The sequence below is a fragment of the Myotis davidii genome, unplaced genomic scaffold, assembly GCF_000327345.1.
Source record: "Myotis davidii unplaced genomic scaffold, ASM32734v1 scaffold70, whole genome shotgun sequence".
NCBI classification, from domain to species: Eukaryota; Metazoa; Chordata; class Mammalia; order Chiroptera; family Vespertilionidae; genus Myotis; species Myotis davidii.
In genome coordinates, this window is record NW_006282434.1 from 2,108,041 (window position 1) to 2,125,748 (window position 17,708).

Genomic DNA, 17,708 nt, shown 5'->3' on the forward strand with positions numbered 1-17,708 from the left:
TGCAAAGGTGTTGCAGATAATTAACAGATGCTGTACATGGGAACGCGGAAAAATCAAGCCAATTATCAAGCGTATGTGCAACTGAGAAATCATCCACAATGTAAAATTACCAACTGGTACTTAATCAATTAAGCGACACGTCGGAGAGAAAATCAAAGGTAATTTAGAATCCTATTTCCTGGGACATCCATAGAGCTGGTGGGAGTGGCAGGGAGCCATAAAGGCCCTTCGCAGGCACAACGTCAGGACAGCATCCTTTCTACCCCTCAGCAGGGAGCAAGGCGAGCAGGCTTCCCTGGAACAAAGCTGGAGCCTTGTGTGTCCTGCTCCACGATGGAGAGGCAGCCCTGGCCCCAGCGCGGGGGACACCAGGAGAGGGGACCAGATGTGGCAGAAAGTGTGAACTAAATCAGTAGCCGATATTTGCTGACACTCACTATTAATGCTAGCCTTTCTATGCACAGGTTTATTCAGCATCATGCCACTTGCCTTTCTCTTAATATTTCTTGTAATCATGTTTAGTTTTTACATGAAGGAAAAAAATAAGCAATTCATATATTGTTCCCAAATCTGAATCATAGTTCATGGATTCTGATCTGCGTTTCATAACCCTCAATTTGTATATTTCATCATAAACTAGGGCTCTTTCCTCCAGAAAATCAACCTTAACTGGGGTACTGGGGTCTCGATTCAGTGTCTGGGGGAGCAGTAGGGAAGCACCCTTTGTTTTTTTCTGGCCCCTGGAAAGTTAAAGAGAAACCCCACCTTCTCCTTACTCACAATCCTGAACAGAGGAACAGAACTGCATCACTCACCATCCACCTTTTTAGGCATTTGTGAACAAAATAAAAAATGTCCTTCTTAACAATAAATTGCACTAGCACTTTAAGTGTCCCATTATTGTGAAGTCATCGGCATTCACCATAATAACAGTGATAATAAAGGATTCATTTGCTATTCATGTGGATATTATATCTAGTGCCATTGGTATTCAGCTGTAATTTAGCATTAGTTAATGGGCACTTAAAATGCTACCCAAATGATTGATATCACAGTACTTTGTGGTTCTTCAAACTCTATATAAAACACTTATTTTACAAGTGGGAGCCAAAATCATTAAATAAATAAACCTTACCTTCTATAAGTTTTGGATTTTGAAAGGGGAATATCATTTAGAGAACTCTGATATCAACATGCTAGAGATGGAGAGACATCCACATGAAAAACATTCTCTCGTTAAAAAAAGAAAGAATAAGCAAACAAAGACAGTATACTTACTGTTAAAGTACAGGTTCAAAGCGTACACTACACTGTGGAGTTAAAAATAACAGCCGGACGACCAATGACTAATGACACATTTTGGCCCTTCTAGGTGTCAAAGAAGGTCAAGTTCTGGACTCTTCCCTTGGGGGTGAATACTCACATTCACACATGCATTGATGCAGAGGGCAGATGTGGCTAGCCTGGCCGCTCCCTCCCCTGGGGAAGTTTGCGCTGGGAGAGGTGTGGTTTAACCTGCTGGCTAGCACAGGGACTAAGGCATGGCTCATGATGAGAAAGCGTGCATGAGAGGCATATCTGCCATTTCTAGACCAAAGAACAAACTGTCCTCATCACGTAGCAGAACAGCGACAAAAACTCCGTATTTATTAAAAACTGGTTTTCTGTTTTACTTTGCACTTCATTTCATAATCATCAGGCAAAGTGGCTTGGTTTATTTCTGAGCTCTTGGCTATGAATGGAAGACTTTCTGCTCTCCCACTGCAGGGGAGAAGAGCTCTCTGTCCTCCAAGCAGGAAGTCAGCTCTTTGCTGGGTAAGGAACAAATCTGAGCTGGATTTGGGTGACAATGAGACAGGACAACGGCAAGATGACTGCCCACTCTAACAAAAACCGTAATGACTGCAGCCACACTATTCTCTGCCAATCCAGCTGTGTGATGGTGTTTAAAAAGTAATAATAAAATCACCAACCTCAGAATGTTTTCGCCAAATGTCTATGTTCTTGCGCTGAGCTTTCGAGAAATGGTCCCAAGCTTTTTGTCTGGTAGAAGCGTTGAAAACGGCCACAATCTGCTCAACTTTGGTGAACAAGGAAGTCAAACAAGACAAGTAATTTATGTTGTGATCACTATAGGGAAGCAAAGCAAAGACACTAGGAGTCTATGGATGATGTCACAGTAGAAATAACATCATCAATATCCATCCAATTTGTGCCTTTTGTACTTACATTTTAGCAAGGTTGGGATGTCTCCCTTCAAGTCTGTCTCCATAACCTTAGGTTAAAGCAAATTCTAAGTATGACTGGGGAGAGTCCGGGGAGACTGGTTTCCATGCATTCTTTACCTTGTTTACAAATGGATTTGGTATATGTACAGACTGCATGGGCACTGGTGTTGGCATACAGGTACAGATAGATAGACAATGTAATACCTTGGTTGGGGGCTTAGACATGAAGTTGGGGTAGAGTGGCTGGATGAGGAAGAGCCAAACATATATCTTTTTCTCTTTTGGTCTTTATCTGAAGGAGTCAGATGAAGCTCACTGAAGACATTACTGGGTCCAAGTTCTAAGTTGGGGCCATGAGTAGCTGTGTCACATCTCCCCTCAATCTCAGGGCCATTTTTACTCCTTGGATCCTTTTTCTTCCCCTGTTGCAACCAATGCAGCCAGCCCACCAGCCCTTGGGCAGGGAAGAGAGATCAAGGCTTGCCCAACCAGCAGCTCTGCCATGCAGACCTTACGTTCACACCCTCCACAGTTCATCACGACCACATACCATTCTCTGTTATTCCATTTTTCACTTTCTTCAGGCTCCCCTCCCTCAGCTCCCAAACCCCTTGAAGTTCCAACTCTATCACTTGGACCTCATTTAGAACTTCCGTGGCTTGCAGGCAGTGTTATTGGAATAATAAATGCCGAGGGGTTGTGAACAAAGCCATGCAGAGAAAGGGATGGGCTCTTAATAGTGGATGTCACAGGTGGGGCCAAGCAATTGCAGATTCAGTCTTGCTTAAACAGTTATTGATTTAGTAGGCATGAGATCAAGGAAATTATAGCACTGAATTCAGCATATGATTAAACATAAACTTTTAAATATTAAGTTAGGAAGGGATAGTTAAAATTAGCTTCTCATAGATGCTAACACTCTATCAAACACATTTTTTTTTCTTATGTGATTGCCAAGGCTCTATTATAAAAAAGGACATCAAAGCTCTTCCAAATCTTCCAGGTGTCCAAAGAATGTCAAAGAGCAATAGGATAATCTACACAGAACAACACCTGGTGCCACAATTTTAAAAATCAGCGCACAAAATAAACAAGTGCCTGACGGAGCTTAGGAAGCAAGCAGATTCCATTCACTTCCCACACTGTAAATATCTTCTCATGCTAATAAGCAGCTACTTCCCGACCTATGGGTAGTTTTCACGGGGGCATTTATGTTCACTGTTTTCCACCTCAAGAGAATTCCAAATCCAAACTTTCCTATCTATCAAACTTTATCATCATGTCATACCATGAACTTATTGCACTTATTTTAACAGGAGGATTTGCCATCAGCTTATCTCACACTCTTCTTGAGTGCCAGGGGCTTCCCTCTCCTCAGCTCACCCGGAGGAAGTAAAGCTGCCAGGCTAGCCAGGCTGAGCTGCTCTGAGGGTTGCCTTTCAGCTGACCACCTAAGCCCAGGGCTGGTGTCCGGCAGCATCGCTGGCAGAGGAGAATGCTGCAGCTCACTGCCTGGGGTTCCTGCTGTTCTGTCTGCATGCAGGTTGGGTTCACGGGGGACTTCAAGCTGCCTTTGCAAGGGCAACATAGAGTAGTCACCCCAAACTGTCATGTTAAAACCCTCAGATGAGATTATCTGGCAGGGACAGAGATGGTAGTGATTGTGAGATTTTTGAAAAATTGTTTTAAGCCAAAACCGGTTTGGCTCAGTGGATAGAGCGTCAGCCTGCGGACTGAGAGGTCCCGGGTCCGATTCCGGTCAAGGGCATGTACCTGGGTTGTGGGCACAACCCCAGTGGGGGATGTGCGGGAGGCAGCTGATCGATGTTTCTCTCTCATTGATGTTTCTAACTCTATCTCTCTCCCTTCCTCTCTGTAAAAAATCAATAAAATATATTTAAAAAAATGTTTTTAAGATTCTTTGGTCAGAAGGGACTGTTCAGAAGCTGATGATGTTTTAAAAATATATTTTTATTGATTTTCAGAGAGGAAAGGAGAGGGAGAGAGAGTAGAAACATCGATGATGAGAATCATTGATCAGTTGCCTCCTGCACGCCCCCCATTGGGAATCAAGCCTGCAACCTGGGCATGTGCCCTTGGCCAGAATCAAACCAGGGACCCTTCAGTCCACAGGCCGATGCTCTATCCATTGAGCCAATCCAGCTAGGATTGATTGTGAGATTTTTAAAGAGAATTGGTTCCATTGCTTTTAATAGCAGAACTCTTTGATTGGAGTCAGAAGAATAAGAACTGTGGTGTCTGACACAGACCTGAGGGGAAGGCACAGTAAGGGTTGAGGCTGAGAATTTGGGTTGTGATGGCCAAAATTCTGCCATCAACCAGAGAAGGCTGTTAATAAAGGTGATGCCACTAGAGAGAAAATTGTGTGTTCCTATGTTTATGTGTGTGTAGAGAGGAGGGAAGCTAAGAGAGACTAGCAATGCGCTTGGAGGTGTACAGAAGGGAAAGCACTTAGAAGAAAGACCTAATGACCAAAACTGCACATGTTCAAGGTTAAAACTAGATCCCCGAATGTTTACTCAAGTCGTGTTTCAGATATTTCCTGTTTCAGGTTAAGTGCCTCTGTTGCTCACACCATGCTATTAACATATTCTGGGCCATAAGTTCAATTCATTCATTCAGCAAACATCTGAGATCCTACTGGTTACGAGGCACTTGACTGATTGCTGGAAATATATGATTAAGACATGTCCTTGCCCTTGATGAGATTACAGAGAAATCTCATCTGGGGAAAAAGCAGATAATTACCTTTTGCAAGAGAGGTATGGATGACACCTATGGGGACACAGTAACTAACTCAGTAGGTGGAGTCAGGGAAACACACCCAAAGAAAACCATATTTTTGCCAAGTCTTAAATAGTGAATCAGAACCTGCTCAGTTGAGACGGCAGGGCTGCCAGTTAAAGGCTGGCATGAAATATGAAAGGACTTTGTGTGAAAATAGGTGGCAGGGATGGGGCTAATGCTGGCTGAGAATAAATAAGGACCATGTATACCAAACCATATTGTGTATTTTATATGCTGGCCAGAGAAGGCAGATCTGAGTAGGATTTGTGTGGCAGAAATGAGGAAGGCTTGAATGAAGGTGGAGCTCTGGAGTGGAGGGAGAAGCAAGCAGTCATTTGACAGGGCAAGATATAGGACACAGTGTGACTGACATGCTGTGAGGGAGGAAAAGAGGGACTCAAGCTTGGGAAGTACATAATAGCCCCAGAGGATGAGCACAGGTGGAGGTCTGAGAAGAAGATAAAGAATTTGCTCTTGGACATGCTGAATTTGAGAGGCCTGAAGGTCATTCAAATGGACCTGAATATACTGCGGGTCCAGAAAGAAGTCAGAATTCAAAGAGATATGATGTCTTAAATTGTCTGGGCATATCTCGATTTCATGTAATTGTATTCTTTCCAATACGGGAATTAATTAAAAGCAAAACTAAATGTGATTAAGTTTATACTTCTTATTAATTTTTACACTTCCTCCTCCCCCCACAGTAACAAATAAAAAAAACACACCAAAGAACAAAAACTGTAATTCAACTTAGGTTTAAAAAATAGTTTCACAGTATTTCTATGGCCCAGTTTACTTTTGTCTTGCAAATAACAGCTCTTGGGCACTCAAAAGGACCCAGAAAGAGTTCTTGATCAGCATAAATTCATCATCATTAGAGAAAAACCACCTCAGAGCCTCCACCCTAATGAATGTGACTCAAAAGACAGCATATTTTAAAGACCATAAATGGGGTGAACATTACAACTGATGTCACAGGTAAAGACCATACACTCTTCACTAGCTCTAGCAGAGAACACCAAAAACATGTCCATAAATTTGACTACCACACACTACTTCTCCAGTATAATTCTTACTGCTCATTCCATATACGATGAAGCTAAAAGCACTTATTAACTAAATGGCATATTTAAAACTCTACTTAGAAGCCCAGAGAAGAGATTAGTAGACAGGATGTTGTTGTGATGCAAGCAGAACGAATCCATATCCACCCCCACCAGTGCCTTTGCCATCTCTAGTGATCTAAAGCGATGGCTGAAGGCCCACAGGAGCCTATATCAGTTAGTATACTTAAACATTCTGGAAGCATGAGGAAGAGTAACAGAAAGAGTTATCAGTCAGAAAATTTAATTTTATTCTTTATACTTTGCAAATCTTTCTTCCCTAATTCTATGTTTGATGTGTTTAGCCCAAATTAGGTTGTTTGAAGAGCATAAAAAAATTACCTGACTTTTCAGAAATATGCTTGAATGTCAGTCTTAGATGTCATAATATAGACTCCCATACATATCCAGCAGGTATCAATGAACAGAAGGGAAGGATAAACAGAGCTGTGATGAAGTTGGTCGCCACTCTTTGTAAATCTTTTGTTATAAGATAAGCTGGGTCACATTGAAAATTTAAAGAGTTTATTTGAGCAAAAATCGATTCAAATTTGGCAGTGTCAAACTGGAAGTGATTAGGAAAGCTCCAGTGACAGGAGCTGGGGAGAGGCTTTAACAGAGAAAAGGCAGAAGGAAAGGAAGGAAATTCTTGATTGGCCATAGCTTAAAGTCCTTTAGGTTTCAACCTTAAGGCACTGGACAGGCTTAGATTTTGGTTTGCTTACATAGGCCACCACAGCCTTAGAGCTACCTCAGGCTAATGGCTCCTTGTTTGATAAGTGTAACATTCTACTAGGGGTTGATTATTGACTATCTCATACATGTGTAAGTGAAGAAACATGTATACCCACATGCACACATATAACATACACACATATATGTGTATAGTTTTCAAAATTTCAAAAAATAATCCATAAGATCAAGCAATTTAACACCCCTTTCAGTACTTTCCCCCAAATGCTTGGACATCTACTGGGTTCAGAGCATAGTCCTGACTTGAAAGAGGACTTTATAAATGATCTTGAGAAGAAGTTGTCTTCAGTCTTCTTAGGGAAGGACAGCTTAGGACAGGACACCCATTTACCCAGAAACAGGATAATTTAGACAAGTTTCACAGTATTTCAAAACCTCAGATTTCTGGGCAGCCCTCTTGAACTTTGAGCTCTGGACAGAAAAGCATGGGAAGCTGCGGAAGAGAAAGGTTAGGTTCTGCCAGTGAACACAAACAGGGTCCTTTCTACCTCATGTCCTCCCTGCTGCATTCCTTCTCATAGTTCCTGCACCTCCTGCATTTTTTGTTCCAGCTAAACAGCTGTGAAAGAGCCTTAAATCCACTTAGTGTCCCAAATATCTGGAGAAACTGATTAAGTCCTCACCAGCAGCAGGCCTGCCTCAACAGTGCACCTGGAACAGATCTCCGGGCTTAATTTTTGGTTTTAATGCTATCCGGGCTCATGATAGAGCCTTAAGTCTGTAGGGTTCAGAGGAAATTTCATTTTCCTTTAAGGGATAACATTTTTTCAAATCCTTTCTGAGCAGCTCATAGGAAATTTTCAAAGGCATATAACAAATGAAATAGGAGATCTCTGCCACCCTAGCTTGTTATTGCTGTTTTTAAATACTCAGAGCTGGGTAGGACTGTGAGCCTTGGCCCCGGAATGAATAATTATAATGGAAGGAATGTAGTAAGTGATTTGGGCTCTCAGGACGCCCAGAGGAGCAAGACGAAGCCAGAGGGAGGAGCAGTTAGCATCAAACACGACAGGGACATGGTTAAGAGGAAGTTGCTAGGAGAGATCCCGGGGAGATTTCTGCTCACTCACTCAGGCAGGCTCTGCATCCTGAGCTCCGAGGAGCCCGCCCGTCTGTCTGGCGGGAAGCCCAGGAGACAGAAAATTAATATGGTCAAACCCATATATTAAGGAGGCATTGACTGGAATTTCAAGTTGAGGAGGAAAAAGGACATTCTGGGGTTTTGTCCAGAGATGAGTAAAAAGAGCATTGCGTGACACCGTGACTCCATTACAGCCGCCTCACCCCCGAGGCCAGCAGCAGGCATTTCTGAAGTCCTGACTCTGTGAGAACAGAGATTTGGTTCTTCTGGGGAATGGGATGGGGAAATAAAAACATGCTGATCACATTATAAGAAAAGAGAATAGGATGTTTTTGCCACTATCAAGCAAGCCGGAAATGGTCATGTTGTTCAAATAAATTAAGTGACTTTTTAAACTCTGTATATATTCCAGTACATTTCAGGGAATTGTAGACCCCCTTATGAATGTATATATTAAAATATTTTGTAAAGTGACAAAACAGAAATCTATGAGAATATTACCAATTTATAGTTTTTTTTTTTGTTGTTGTTGTTTTTTTTTTTTTTTACAATATACTACCTTTATTAGGCTTTTAAAATTCAATAAATCCCCCTGCCTAGATTATCCTTATGGAGTAATTAAAGTAACACACATATATAAGAAAAAAGTAATAAAATGAAAAGCAAAGTCTACTTTCCCATCCTGAGTGCCCCTCCCCATTTTTCTCTTTAAAGGTAATGTACAGATTCTAGCACACCCACGCAGAGAAAATGGTATGCAGGGAGCATACACTGTGCATAGTTTCCTATGTGTAACCTCTTTTTTCAATTACACAAAAGTGCTAATATGATATATACTGTGCTGCACCTTGCTTTTTTCACTTCATATATCATGAAAATCTATCCATATGTACATTAACAAGACTGCAGTGAACATCCTCAGACAGATCTCCTGACATTCTTACATATTTTTTAAAAAATATGTATTTTTTAATTGATATCAGAGAAAAAGGGAGAGGGAGAGAGAGATAGAAACATTAATGATGAGAGAGAATCATTGACTGGCTGCCTTCTGTACACCCCCTACTGGGGATTGAACCCAAAACCTGGGCATGTGTCCTGACAGGGAATCAAACTATGACTTCCTGATTCATATGTCAACACTCAGCCACTGAGCAACACTGGCCAGCCTCTTACATAAAAAAAATGTTATAAGAAATTCTTAGCAGTGGGAAGAATAGATAGGAGAATATCTGAATTTTTAATTTTTGAGACCTAAACTACACTCCGATTTTATGACCACTGAGTGTTTTTCAAATTATTTTCCTACCCCTTGTCAATAGTTGGTGATTGCATATTTATTTTTTGCCTTCCTGGTAGATGAGAATAGGCATGAATTGCATGGTAGCCAGCTCTCTGCACCAGAGCTACCCACATTTGCAGGTGCATTAGGAATCATAGAAATAAGTCCACAGACTCACCAGACCCCCTTTTATCAGCAGTTGACTTCTTGCTAAGAGTGATTATTTGGCGGGAAGGGGTTTCTAGGCATTTATTCTCCTTTGTTTTTATAAAAAAAATATTTTAATTAATGTCAGAGAGGAAAGGAGAGGGAGAGGGAGATAGAATGATGAGAGAGAATCATGGATTGGCTGCTTCTTGCACACTTTCCACTGGGGATTGAGCCCTGACCGGGAATCGAACCGTGACCTCCTGGTTCATAGGTCAAAGAAACTCTAGGGGTAGGTTCTAGTAGATTATTTTTTAAAAATACATTTTTCCAGTTTTCTTGAGATATAATTGACATGTAACACTGTATAAGTTTAAGGTGTACAACATGATTTGATACATGTAGATATTGCAAAATGATGACCACATAAAGTCTAGTAAAGCCCTGGCTGGTGTGGGTGAGTGGTTAGAGTGTAAGCCCATGCACTGAGGGGTTGTGGGTTCAATTCCCCATCAAGGGCACATACCTGGGTTGCAGGTTCAATCCCCAAAACTGGTTTGTGTGCATGTAGGAGGCAACCAATTGATGTATCTCTCTCACATGGATTTTTTTTTTCTCTCTCTCCCCTCCCTCCCTCCCTTCCTTCCACCCTCTCTCTAAATAGCAATGGAAAAAATATTCTCGGGTAAGGATTAACAAACAAACAAAATTTTTTTAAAAGCCTAGGTAACATTCATCACTATGCAGTGTTACAGTATTTTTTTTTTATTGTAATGAGAACTTTTAAGATATACTCTTAGCAACTTTCAAATATGCAAGATAGTATTATTAACAACAATCACCATGCTGTACATTCCATCCCTGAGACTTACATATCTTATAATTGCAAGTTTATACCTTCTGGCCCACATTATCCCTTCCCCCACCCCCACCCTCTGTCTCTGGCAACCGCAGATCCAGTAAGTCTGTACCATTTGCATATGCATTTATACTACAGGCCAAAGTCTATGTGCACTGAGAAGCCTAAGGAGCCAGATACTGTACTAGATGCTGGGGATAAAAAGATCCAAAACCATTGCTGGTCCCTGCAGTCCTGCGGGTGGGGGTGGGGCAGGGGAACACACAGCCATATACAGTATTCCCTGCTATTTGAAAGTGTGCTTTATGACACTTCACTTTTATTAAAGCCCTAACGTCAGAACCTGTTTTTGCTAACTGGGAGAAGTCTGAATAGGATTTTTGCTTTTATGAAGAAAAGTGAAAACAACGTTCAGCATTGGTTTTGCAGCAGCCGACACTGGAGGCAGGGCACACCACCAGCATCCACAGTGCCCACCAAGCTCCTTCTCGGGAGCCACACGCGGCCTCTTGGCATCAACCCCCGGAGCTCTGAACAGCGTCCGAGCATCTGTGCTTTATTTTGCTTATTGTGTGCGTTCCTTAGCAAGACGTGTCCTAAGGTATAATAAGAAAAGCCTGAGGGAGCACGTAGAGTGCTACACGTAGCATAAAACTGGATGTAATTCAGTGCATTTAGTATGATTCAGTAGGTTATTTTGCGGGTCTGGGAGCCCTCAAAATTTTTCTATAAGAATCAATGATAATTGTGCCTTCACTTCATGCCCTATGGGCTTACAAAAGGCTTCACAGGAACGTACATTTCTGGATGGGAGAACCTGAACATGACTGAGCCACAGTGCGAGGAGTGCGGAAGGGGAGCTGTGGAGAATGCCAAAGGAGGCAGGAGAGGCTGAAACTTTAAGGGAAATGGAAGTTTGTGCCTGCCAAGAAGCCAAACATTCCATGTTATGATGGAGCAAGGACGGGCATATATCCCTCTCCAAACGTGCACTGAGGACTCTGGGCACACACTTTAATCTAAAATACACTCTGCCCTATTTTTATCACTGTTGTTGAATAATAAGCCTCAGCAGAGGAAACTAATGAGGTGGGGCTCAGGGAATGCTGGCGGGACCCCACTCCTGCCTGTGAGAGCAGAGAATCAGGACGCCAGGGTCGGTCAAGTCATACTCCACCTCTGAGTAGCTGTGTGGCCTGAAGAAAGCTCCCCGTTCGGACACTGGGGACGGGCTGGATAAGCCTGAATGTCCTTTCCAGTTCTGTGACCCCGCAGAACAGGGTCAGCAAACGTTCTGCAAAGGAAGAAGGTGAATGTTTTTGGCTTTGAGGGTCACAACCACCTGCTAGAGAAGGTGTGTCCCTACTCAAGCAGCGTGTCCCTTATCTGTGGCTCCTCTCACCATCCTCTCTGGGCACAGACTTCTTTCGTTTGAGCTGTACTCTGTTTCAGCTGCACAAAGAACCAAGGGCATGTCAGTTCTGCCTTAAAGTAAGTGGACTGACACCTCACTTCCCCTCAGATCTAGTATGAAAGCATCCTGGCTTTAAAAACACTTTGTGACATTTTCCTGTGTGTGGATTCTTTCCAAAGCAGTGCAGAGGCTATCTCCTCATAGCCCTCCCTACCCCTCGCCAGTAGCCAGAGTGTGTTAGCATATGTACACACACACACACACACACACACTTTCACACTCACAGACATACTCACACACTCACTCACAGACATACTCACTCTCTCTCTCTCTCTCTCTCTCTCTCTCTCTCTCTCTCTCTCTCTCTCTCTCTCTCTCTCTCTCTCTCTCTCTCTCTCTCTCTCTCTCTCTCTCTCTCTCTCTCTCTCTCTCTCTCTCTCTCTCTCTCTCTCTCTCTCTCTCTCTCTCTCTCTCTCTCTCTCTCTCTCTCTCTCTCTCTCTCTCTCTCTCTCTCTCTCTCTCTCTCTCTCTCTCTCTCTCTCTCTCTCTCTCTCTCTCTCTCTCACACACACACACACTCACTCACTCACTTACTCACTCACACACTTCCCCAATACAGTGTCTTTTTCTCTAGGCCCATGCCAAGGTGTTAGGGTTTCCAGCTTCAGCTTCCAAAGTTATATCTTTCCTGAATGATTATGCTTCTCTCAGCACGTATCAGTAAAAGAATGTTCAAATGTTAATGTTAATAGTGGTGTTCATTGGCTCTATATTTTCAGTGAGAGTGAAAGGAAAGATATCAAAAAGGCTCAACGCAGCCCTGGCCGGCCCCCAGCATGCCCCGCTGTCCGCTTTGGTGCCCTGTGCAACAGGAAATGCTGTGCTCACCCTTGATTTGGAAGTTTTCATAAAAACTATTTTCTCTGGACATCTATTCCCTGTGAGAGAAGAGGTATTTTTAATAAATATTATGCTTCCTGCACTTGGACATTGCTATCAGTATGATTTTTGAGGAGAAATAGAAAACCTGCCGAGCTGCTAACACAGTTAAGGCCTTTTTTTCCCATGGATGAATGGATGATAGTCATGATGACCACAGACATGGGAAAGCATTTTAACAATTCATAAAGTTCTTTTTCCACAGTGGGGACAGAGGAGCCAAATTTCCCCTGGCAGGAATAAAATGTTCAGCTGAGATGTTCCTAAGAAGTAAGCAATTCCAGAAAGAGCTTTTTAGGCAGAAGAAATGTGGTGCAGGACAGCAACCTGCCAGGAAGGGGGTCATGGTGCACATGGGAGATCAGAAAGCCCTCACATTTCACCGCCATGCTTGGTGCACTGCCTGACACCTAATAGGAACCCAATAAATATTTGTGGATGAATTCCACCGTTCATTCAAACGCCTGAGGCTTTTATGACTTTAGTCAAGCAAAGAGACGAGGATGTGACGGAGGGGATGGTCAGTGCTTGATGTGGTCTCTGACAAGACTTCTGGCCAGTGTGCGGCACCAGGGGCTGTCCCACATGCTGTCAGCATTGAAATGGGGCTGAAAATCCGCAGTGCCGTCAGCGGACATAACCTCCACTGCAAGGCAGAAACGGAACATGTGCGTGGAGCAATCTCTGAGCTTCTGGTCTGGGATCAGTTCGGAGCATCTGCCATCATGGCTAGGTCCTAGCCCATATTTGTGTTTAGATATTCAGAGATATTAAAGGGTTGAAGTCATTGATAGGATGAGGGCTGTAGAATTTTCAGAGTGGTGATGAAACTTAGGAGACTGTTTAGTCAAACCCTTTCTCTACAGAGATGAGGAAACGGAGACCTAAGAAGCTTAAAAGACTTTTCTAAAGTCACCTGGCTAATTGATGATGGAGCTGAGATTAGAACCGGGATCTCTTCATGCCTAATCAAGTCTTTCCACTATTCGCTATTTTCAAGATCTAAGATGAAGTTGATGCCAATTCCTCTGATAAATATATGAAACAAATTTGTATGATAGTTCTAACCTTCCCAATCTCCAGGTTAAAATCTATAATAATAAAAGTGTAATATGCTAATTAGACCAGACAGCCGAACGACCTTTCGGATGTCATTCCAGACATCCTTCCGGATAAAACTGCGGCAGTGGGGCCAAGGCAGATGTGGTTAGGGGCGATCAGGCAGGCAGGCAGAGTGGTTAGGGGCAATCTTGCAGAGTGGTTAGGGGCGATCAGGCAGGTAGGTGAGTGGTTAGAGGTGATCAGACAGGCAGGCAGGAAAGCAGTTAGGAGCCAGTGGTCCTATATTGCGAGAGGGATCCCGGATTGAGAGAGGGTGCAGGCTGGGCTGAGGGACCCTGCCCCTCCTGTGCATGTATTTCATGCACTGGGCCTCTAGTTAAAGTATTAACAGTACTGTAATAGCACTGCTGTAAAATTCTCAACTGAAGTATATTCTACATATTCTAGAGTATATATCCTTGACCAGAATCAAAACTGGGACCCTTGAGTCTGCAGGCCGATGCTCTATCCACTGAGCCAAAGCAGTCGGGGCTACATATTCTAATTTAGGCAAATACTTCATTTTCTAACCAGATAACAGTATTGATCGCAGTGTAATGCCAGCACACTTCTGCACCTCCACCTGGAAACTATTTATTTACAGGGAGAATATCCTCCTCTTATCATTTTTCTTTTCTTTTTCTTTTTTTTAATTTGGATAAATGTCAACTTGATTTTTTAAAAGAATCTTTATTATTGAAAGTATTACATATGTTCCCTTTTTCCCCCCATTGACCCTTCTAGTCCACCCCTGTCCCCACCCCTGCCCCAGGCTTCTGATCATTTTTCATGAAAAAACACCTGGTAGTAGAAAGCAAACTGTTCAAGGAGCCGACAGTCTTGGATTCTAATCTGCCCACAGATTAGAATGTCTGCTCCCTGAGCCTCAGTTCCCATCTCTGTAAAATAAGGGGTTGGAGCCAACGAGTGCGGCAGGTCTCCTCCAGCTCTGACATTCTACAATTTCTACTTCTCATTCTGTTCATTATGTTTATGGCATGTATTTTTAAATTAATATTAATAAACCCCTTTCCACTGCCATCTGCTTTCCCATTTGCCTTTTTTTTTGCACTCTGCTTCCTTCTCTTTCCTTTCTCTCCAGGAAGCATGTTGGCAAAGTACCAAAGTGGGAATATCACGGAGTGTTCAAGCTTTCATTAGATGTGTGTGTTGTAACAAGGCATGCACAATTGATCATCTTGACATGCATATTAATAATTGAATGCCGTGGTACATGCTTCCTGAACTTTATAAGCAGCTTCTCCCTGAGCTTTGAAATGATGAGCTTTGCTCATAACTGAAAAACTGAAAGTGGGCAGGCCTACGAGGAGTTCCTAGGAAGCATACATTTTTTTGTAGAATAAAGAGAAACAATGTCATTAAAAGCCATATTTGAATTAGGTGTTGTTTTAAGAATATTTTAATAATCTCTAGTCTTTGTGAAATTTTAAAACTCATTTGCAACGTTGTACTTTGTATGGTAATTGTATGGGTTTAATTCTGCTTAAGAAATGAGATCCACAAAAACAGGGGGACTCTTTCCACTGGAGATCTGTTTTATTCCACGGGTAACAAAGGGTATGTAATAATCTCATTATGAAATTTGGGTCAGAAACATACATTTTTTTAAAAGCAAAGAAGATCGAAACCCAACAATCTCTCAGTTGGGAGACGTGGGGAAGTTTCTGCTGATGGACAGTTTAAGAAATGACATAAACATGAGACAAGGACGATATAAGGATACGATAGCATATGAATAAGATGATTCATATGAGCTGGAATTTTTTTCTCTTTCTTATATATCTAGCAAATGAGAGCTACCCAGCTGGCCCAGAAAGGAAGAGACACCCCCACTCCAGGACAGATGATGTCCTCATCTAACACCTTTGATAACTGCACATCCATGGTCAGAAGTAAAAAATGATCCCAAACAGAAGTGAATGGAGGCTATCCTCCCCCAACCTCTTGGTTGGGTTCAGTCGCTACCCCTTGATGTGCTAATCCAAAGCTCAGGTGGAAACAACGCCTGTTTGATTATATTTAATAGCTGATCCTGTGGTGAAGGCCAGAGATATGAAAAAAAGTTAGAACTTAAACAAATGTTGGTGGAACATAACACCAACACAGCTAGAAGGTAACTGCTGAGCTTTGATGAAGTAAATCACATTTTTAAATTTATGTTATTATTAATGGCTCTTAGATTTTTCCTCTTTGAGCAAATGACACTTGCTTAAATAGGAAAGCAAGGACAAATATGAGAAGCAAGGAAAGGAGAATGGGGCATCTAATTCAGCTTAATGGGCTAACAGTGAAATTCCCTTTTCATGCTCAACTAATTGGCTATTTCAAGCAAAAATCTATATAGGGACCCACTTGTTTACTGTGCCTGGAGCTTTGCAATGTACCTGACATTTCCTGGGAATTGCTACATGAGCTGTCCCTTCAGGACACCAGGCCAGCCACACTTGCTGTCATAACCTGGTTCATCAGTATACTAGTACCTCCTTCCAAACCGCTTCAGAACAATTTCCCGACACTTGGCTTTCTGATGGAGAAGAGCATTGACACTAGGGATCTTTATGTGGAGAGAGTGCTTGGGAGCTTTTCCACCACCAGGGAGAAAGCTGAGATGCCATTCCTGAATTTTGGTGCTTAAAAACCCTAACCTAATTCTAAATGAGAAAGACAAAGTGCAATTCCTATGGTGTTTGCCAGGAATACAATGCAGATAAATGGGAGTATGACTGGTTCTGTTTTGGGGAAATACAGTATGGAAATCACTGTGGACAAAGCAGTTCTTGTTTTAAACTCAACTCTAGGCACGGATACCAAGGTCACTCTACCACATGGAACCAAGCTGGAGGAAGCAAAAAATATGGTTGAGACAAATAAACATAACTCCAGCAGATATGACATGAGAAATATTTAAAATTCAAAGGATGATTGCCCTAGCTGGTTTGACTCAGTGGATAGAGCATCAGCCTGCAGACTGATGGGTCCTGGGTTCAATTCCAGTCAAGGACACATGCCCGAAAGCAGCTGATCAATGATTCTCTTTCGTCATTGATGTTTCTATCTCTCTCTCCCTCTCCCTTCCTCTCTGAAATCAAATATATATTTGAAAATTCAAAGGATAATGAAATGAGCATCTACCTAGAGTTTACCAGGTTACTGCTAATATTTTTATGATGAATCCTAGGATTTGGTTCCCCTTTGCATCTGGGGAGCAACCAGCTTTATAACAGCACACAGAAGAGAATGAAACATCCTGAGGTTGCTCAGTGAGATACGCAATCTTCCTGTTCCATCTCACAGGCTTCATTCCAGCTCAGGCTCACTATTAAGGACTCACAGGAGGGCTGCTCAGGCACTCCATGGCTGGGATGTGTACCCCGCAGCCAGCATTGAGGCTGTCAAGATCAGCTAGAATGTCTGTAATCTCTGTTGATATCTGCTGGCTGCTGAAGTATTTCCCAGAATCAAATTACAGGGCTAAGTGTGATCTCCCAAATAGTAATAAGGATATGGGAAATGTGAAGGTTGTTGGACAGTTAGTTACAGTTGGGAATATGTAAAAATGATTTTTTGTTGTTGACTCTTCCACTCCAACTCTCTTCATATTTCCTAGCCTGCTAGCAAGTGTCTGGTAAAGTATAGCAATTTCCAATGAAAACATAGCTAGCTAGCTCTTTTTATGATTTGCTTGATTACACATGCATGTTGAAACCTCATTACCCATGTGATGGGATTTCTTTTGTGATGCTTGTTAAAATAATCAAAAGCAGACATATCACTAAATCATCACTCATTTTGATAAATGCTCCAAGGGACCTAGTAAGATGCAGTGATGGTGAACCTACTAGAAAAGGGTGGATCAGACCTAAAGGAGGAGAAGGATTCAAGCATGCAAAGAGTGGGGGGAAGAGCACATCAGGCAGAGGGAACAAATGTGCAAAGACTCCAAGGTAGGAGGTAGCTCTGAAGGGCTCAGCA

At 42.4% G+C, this 17,708-nt stretch overlaps 1 protein-coding gene across 1 annotated transcript in view; it reads right to left on the reverse strand.

Moving 5' to 3' along the window:
* Positions 1-17,708, reverse strand: part of ENOX1 (ecto-NOX disulfide-thiol exchanger 1) — a 271,625-nt gene that overhangs the window by 123,221 nt on the left and 130,696 nt on the right. Inside the window, exon 9 of the mRNA XM_006752974.2 lies at positions 1,974-2,080. Within this exon, the coding sequence (XP_006753037.1) occupies positions 1,974-2,080 (107 nt within the window). The remainder of the gene's footprint in view (positions 1-1,973; positions 2,081-17,708) is intronic.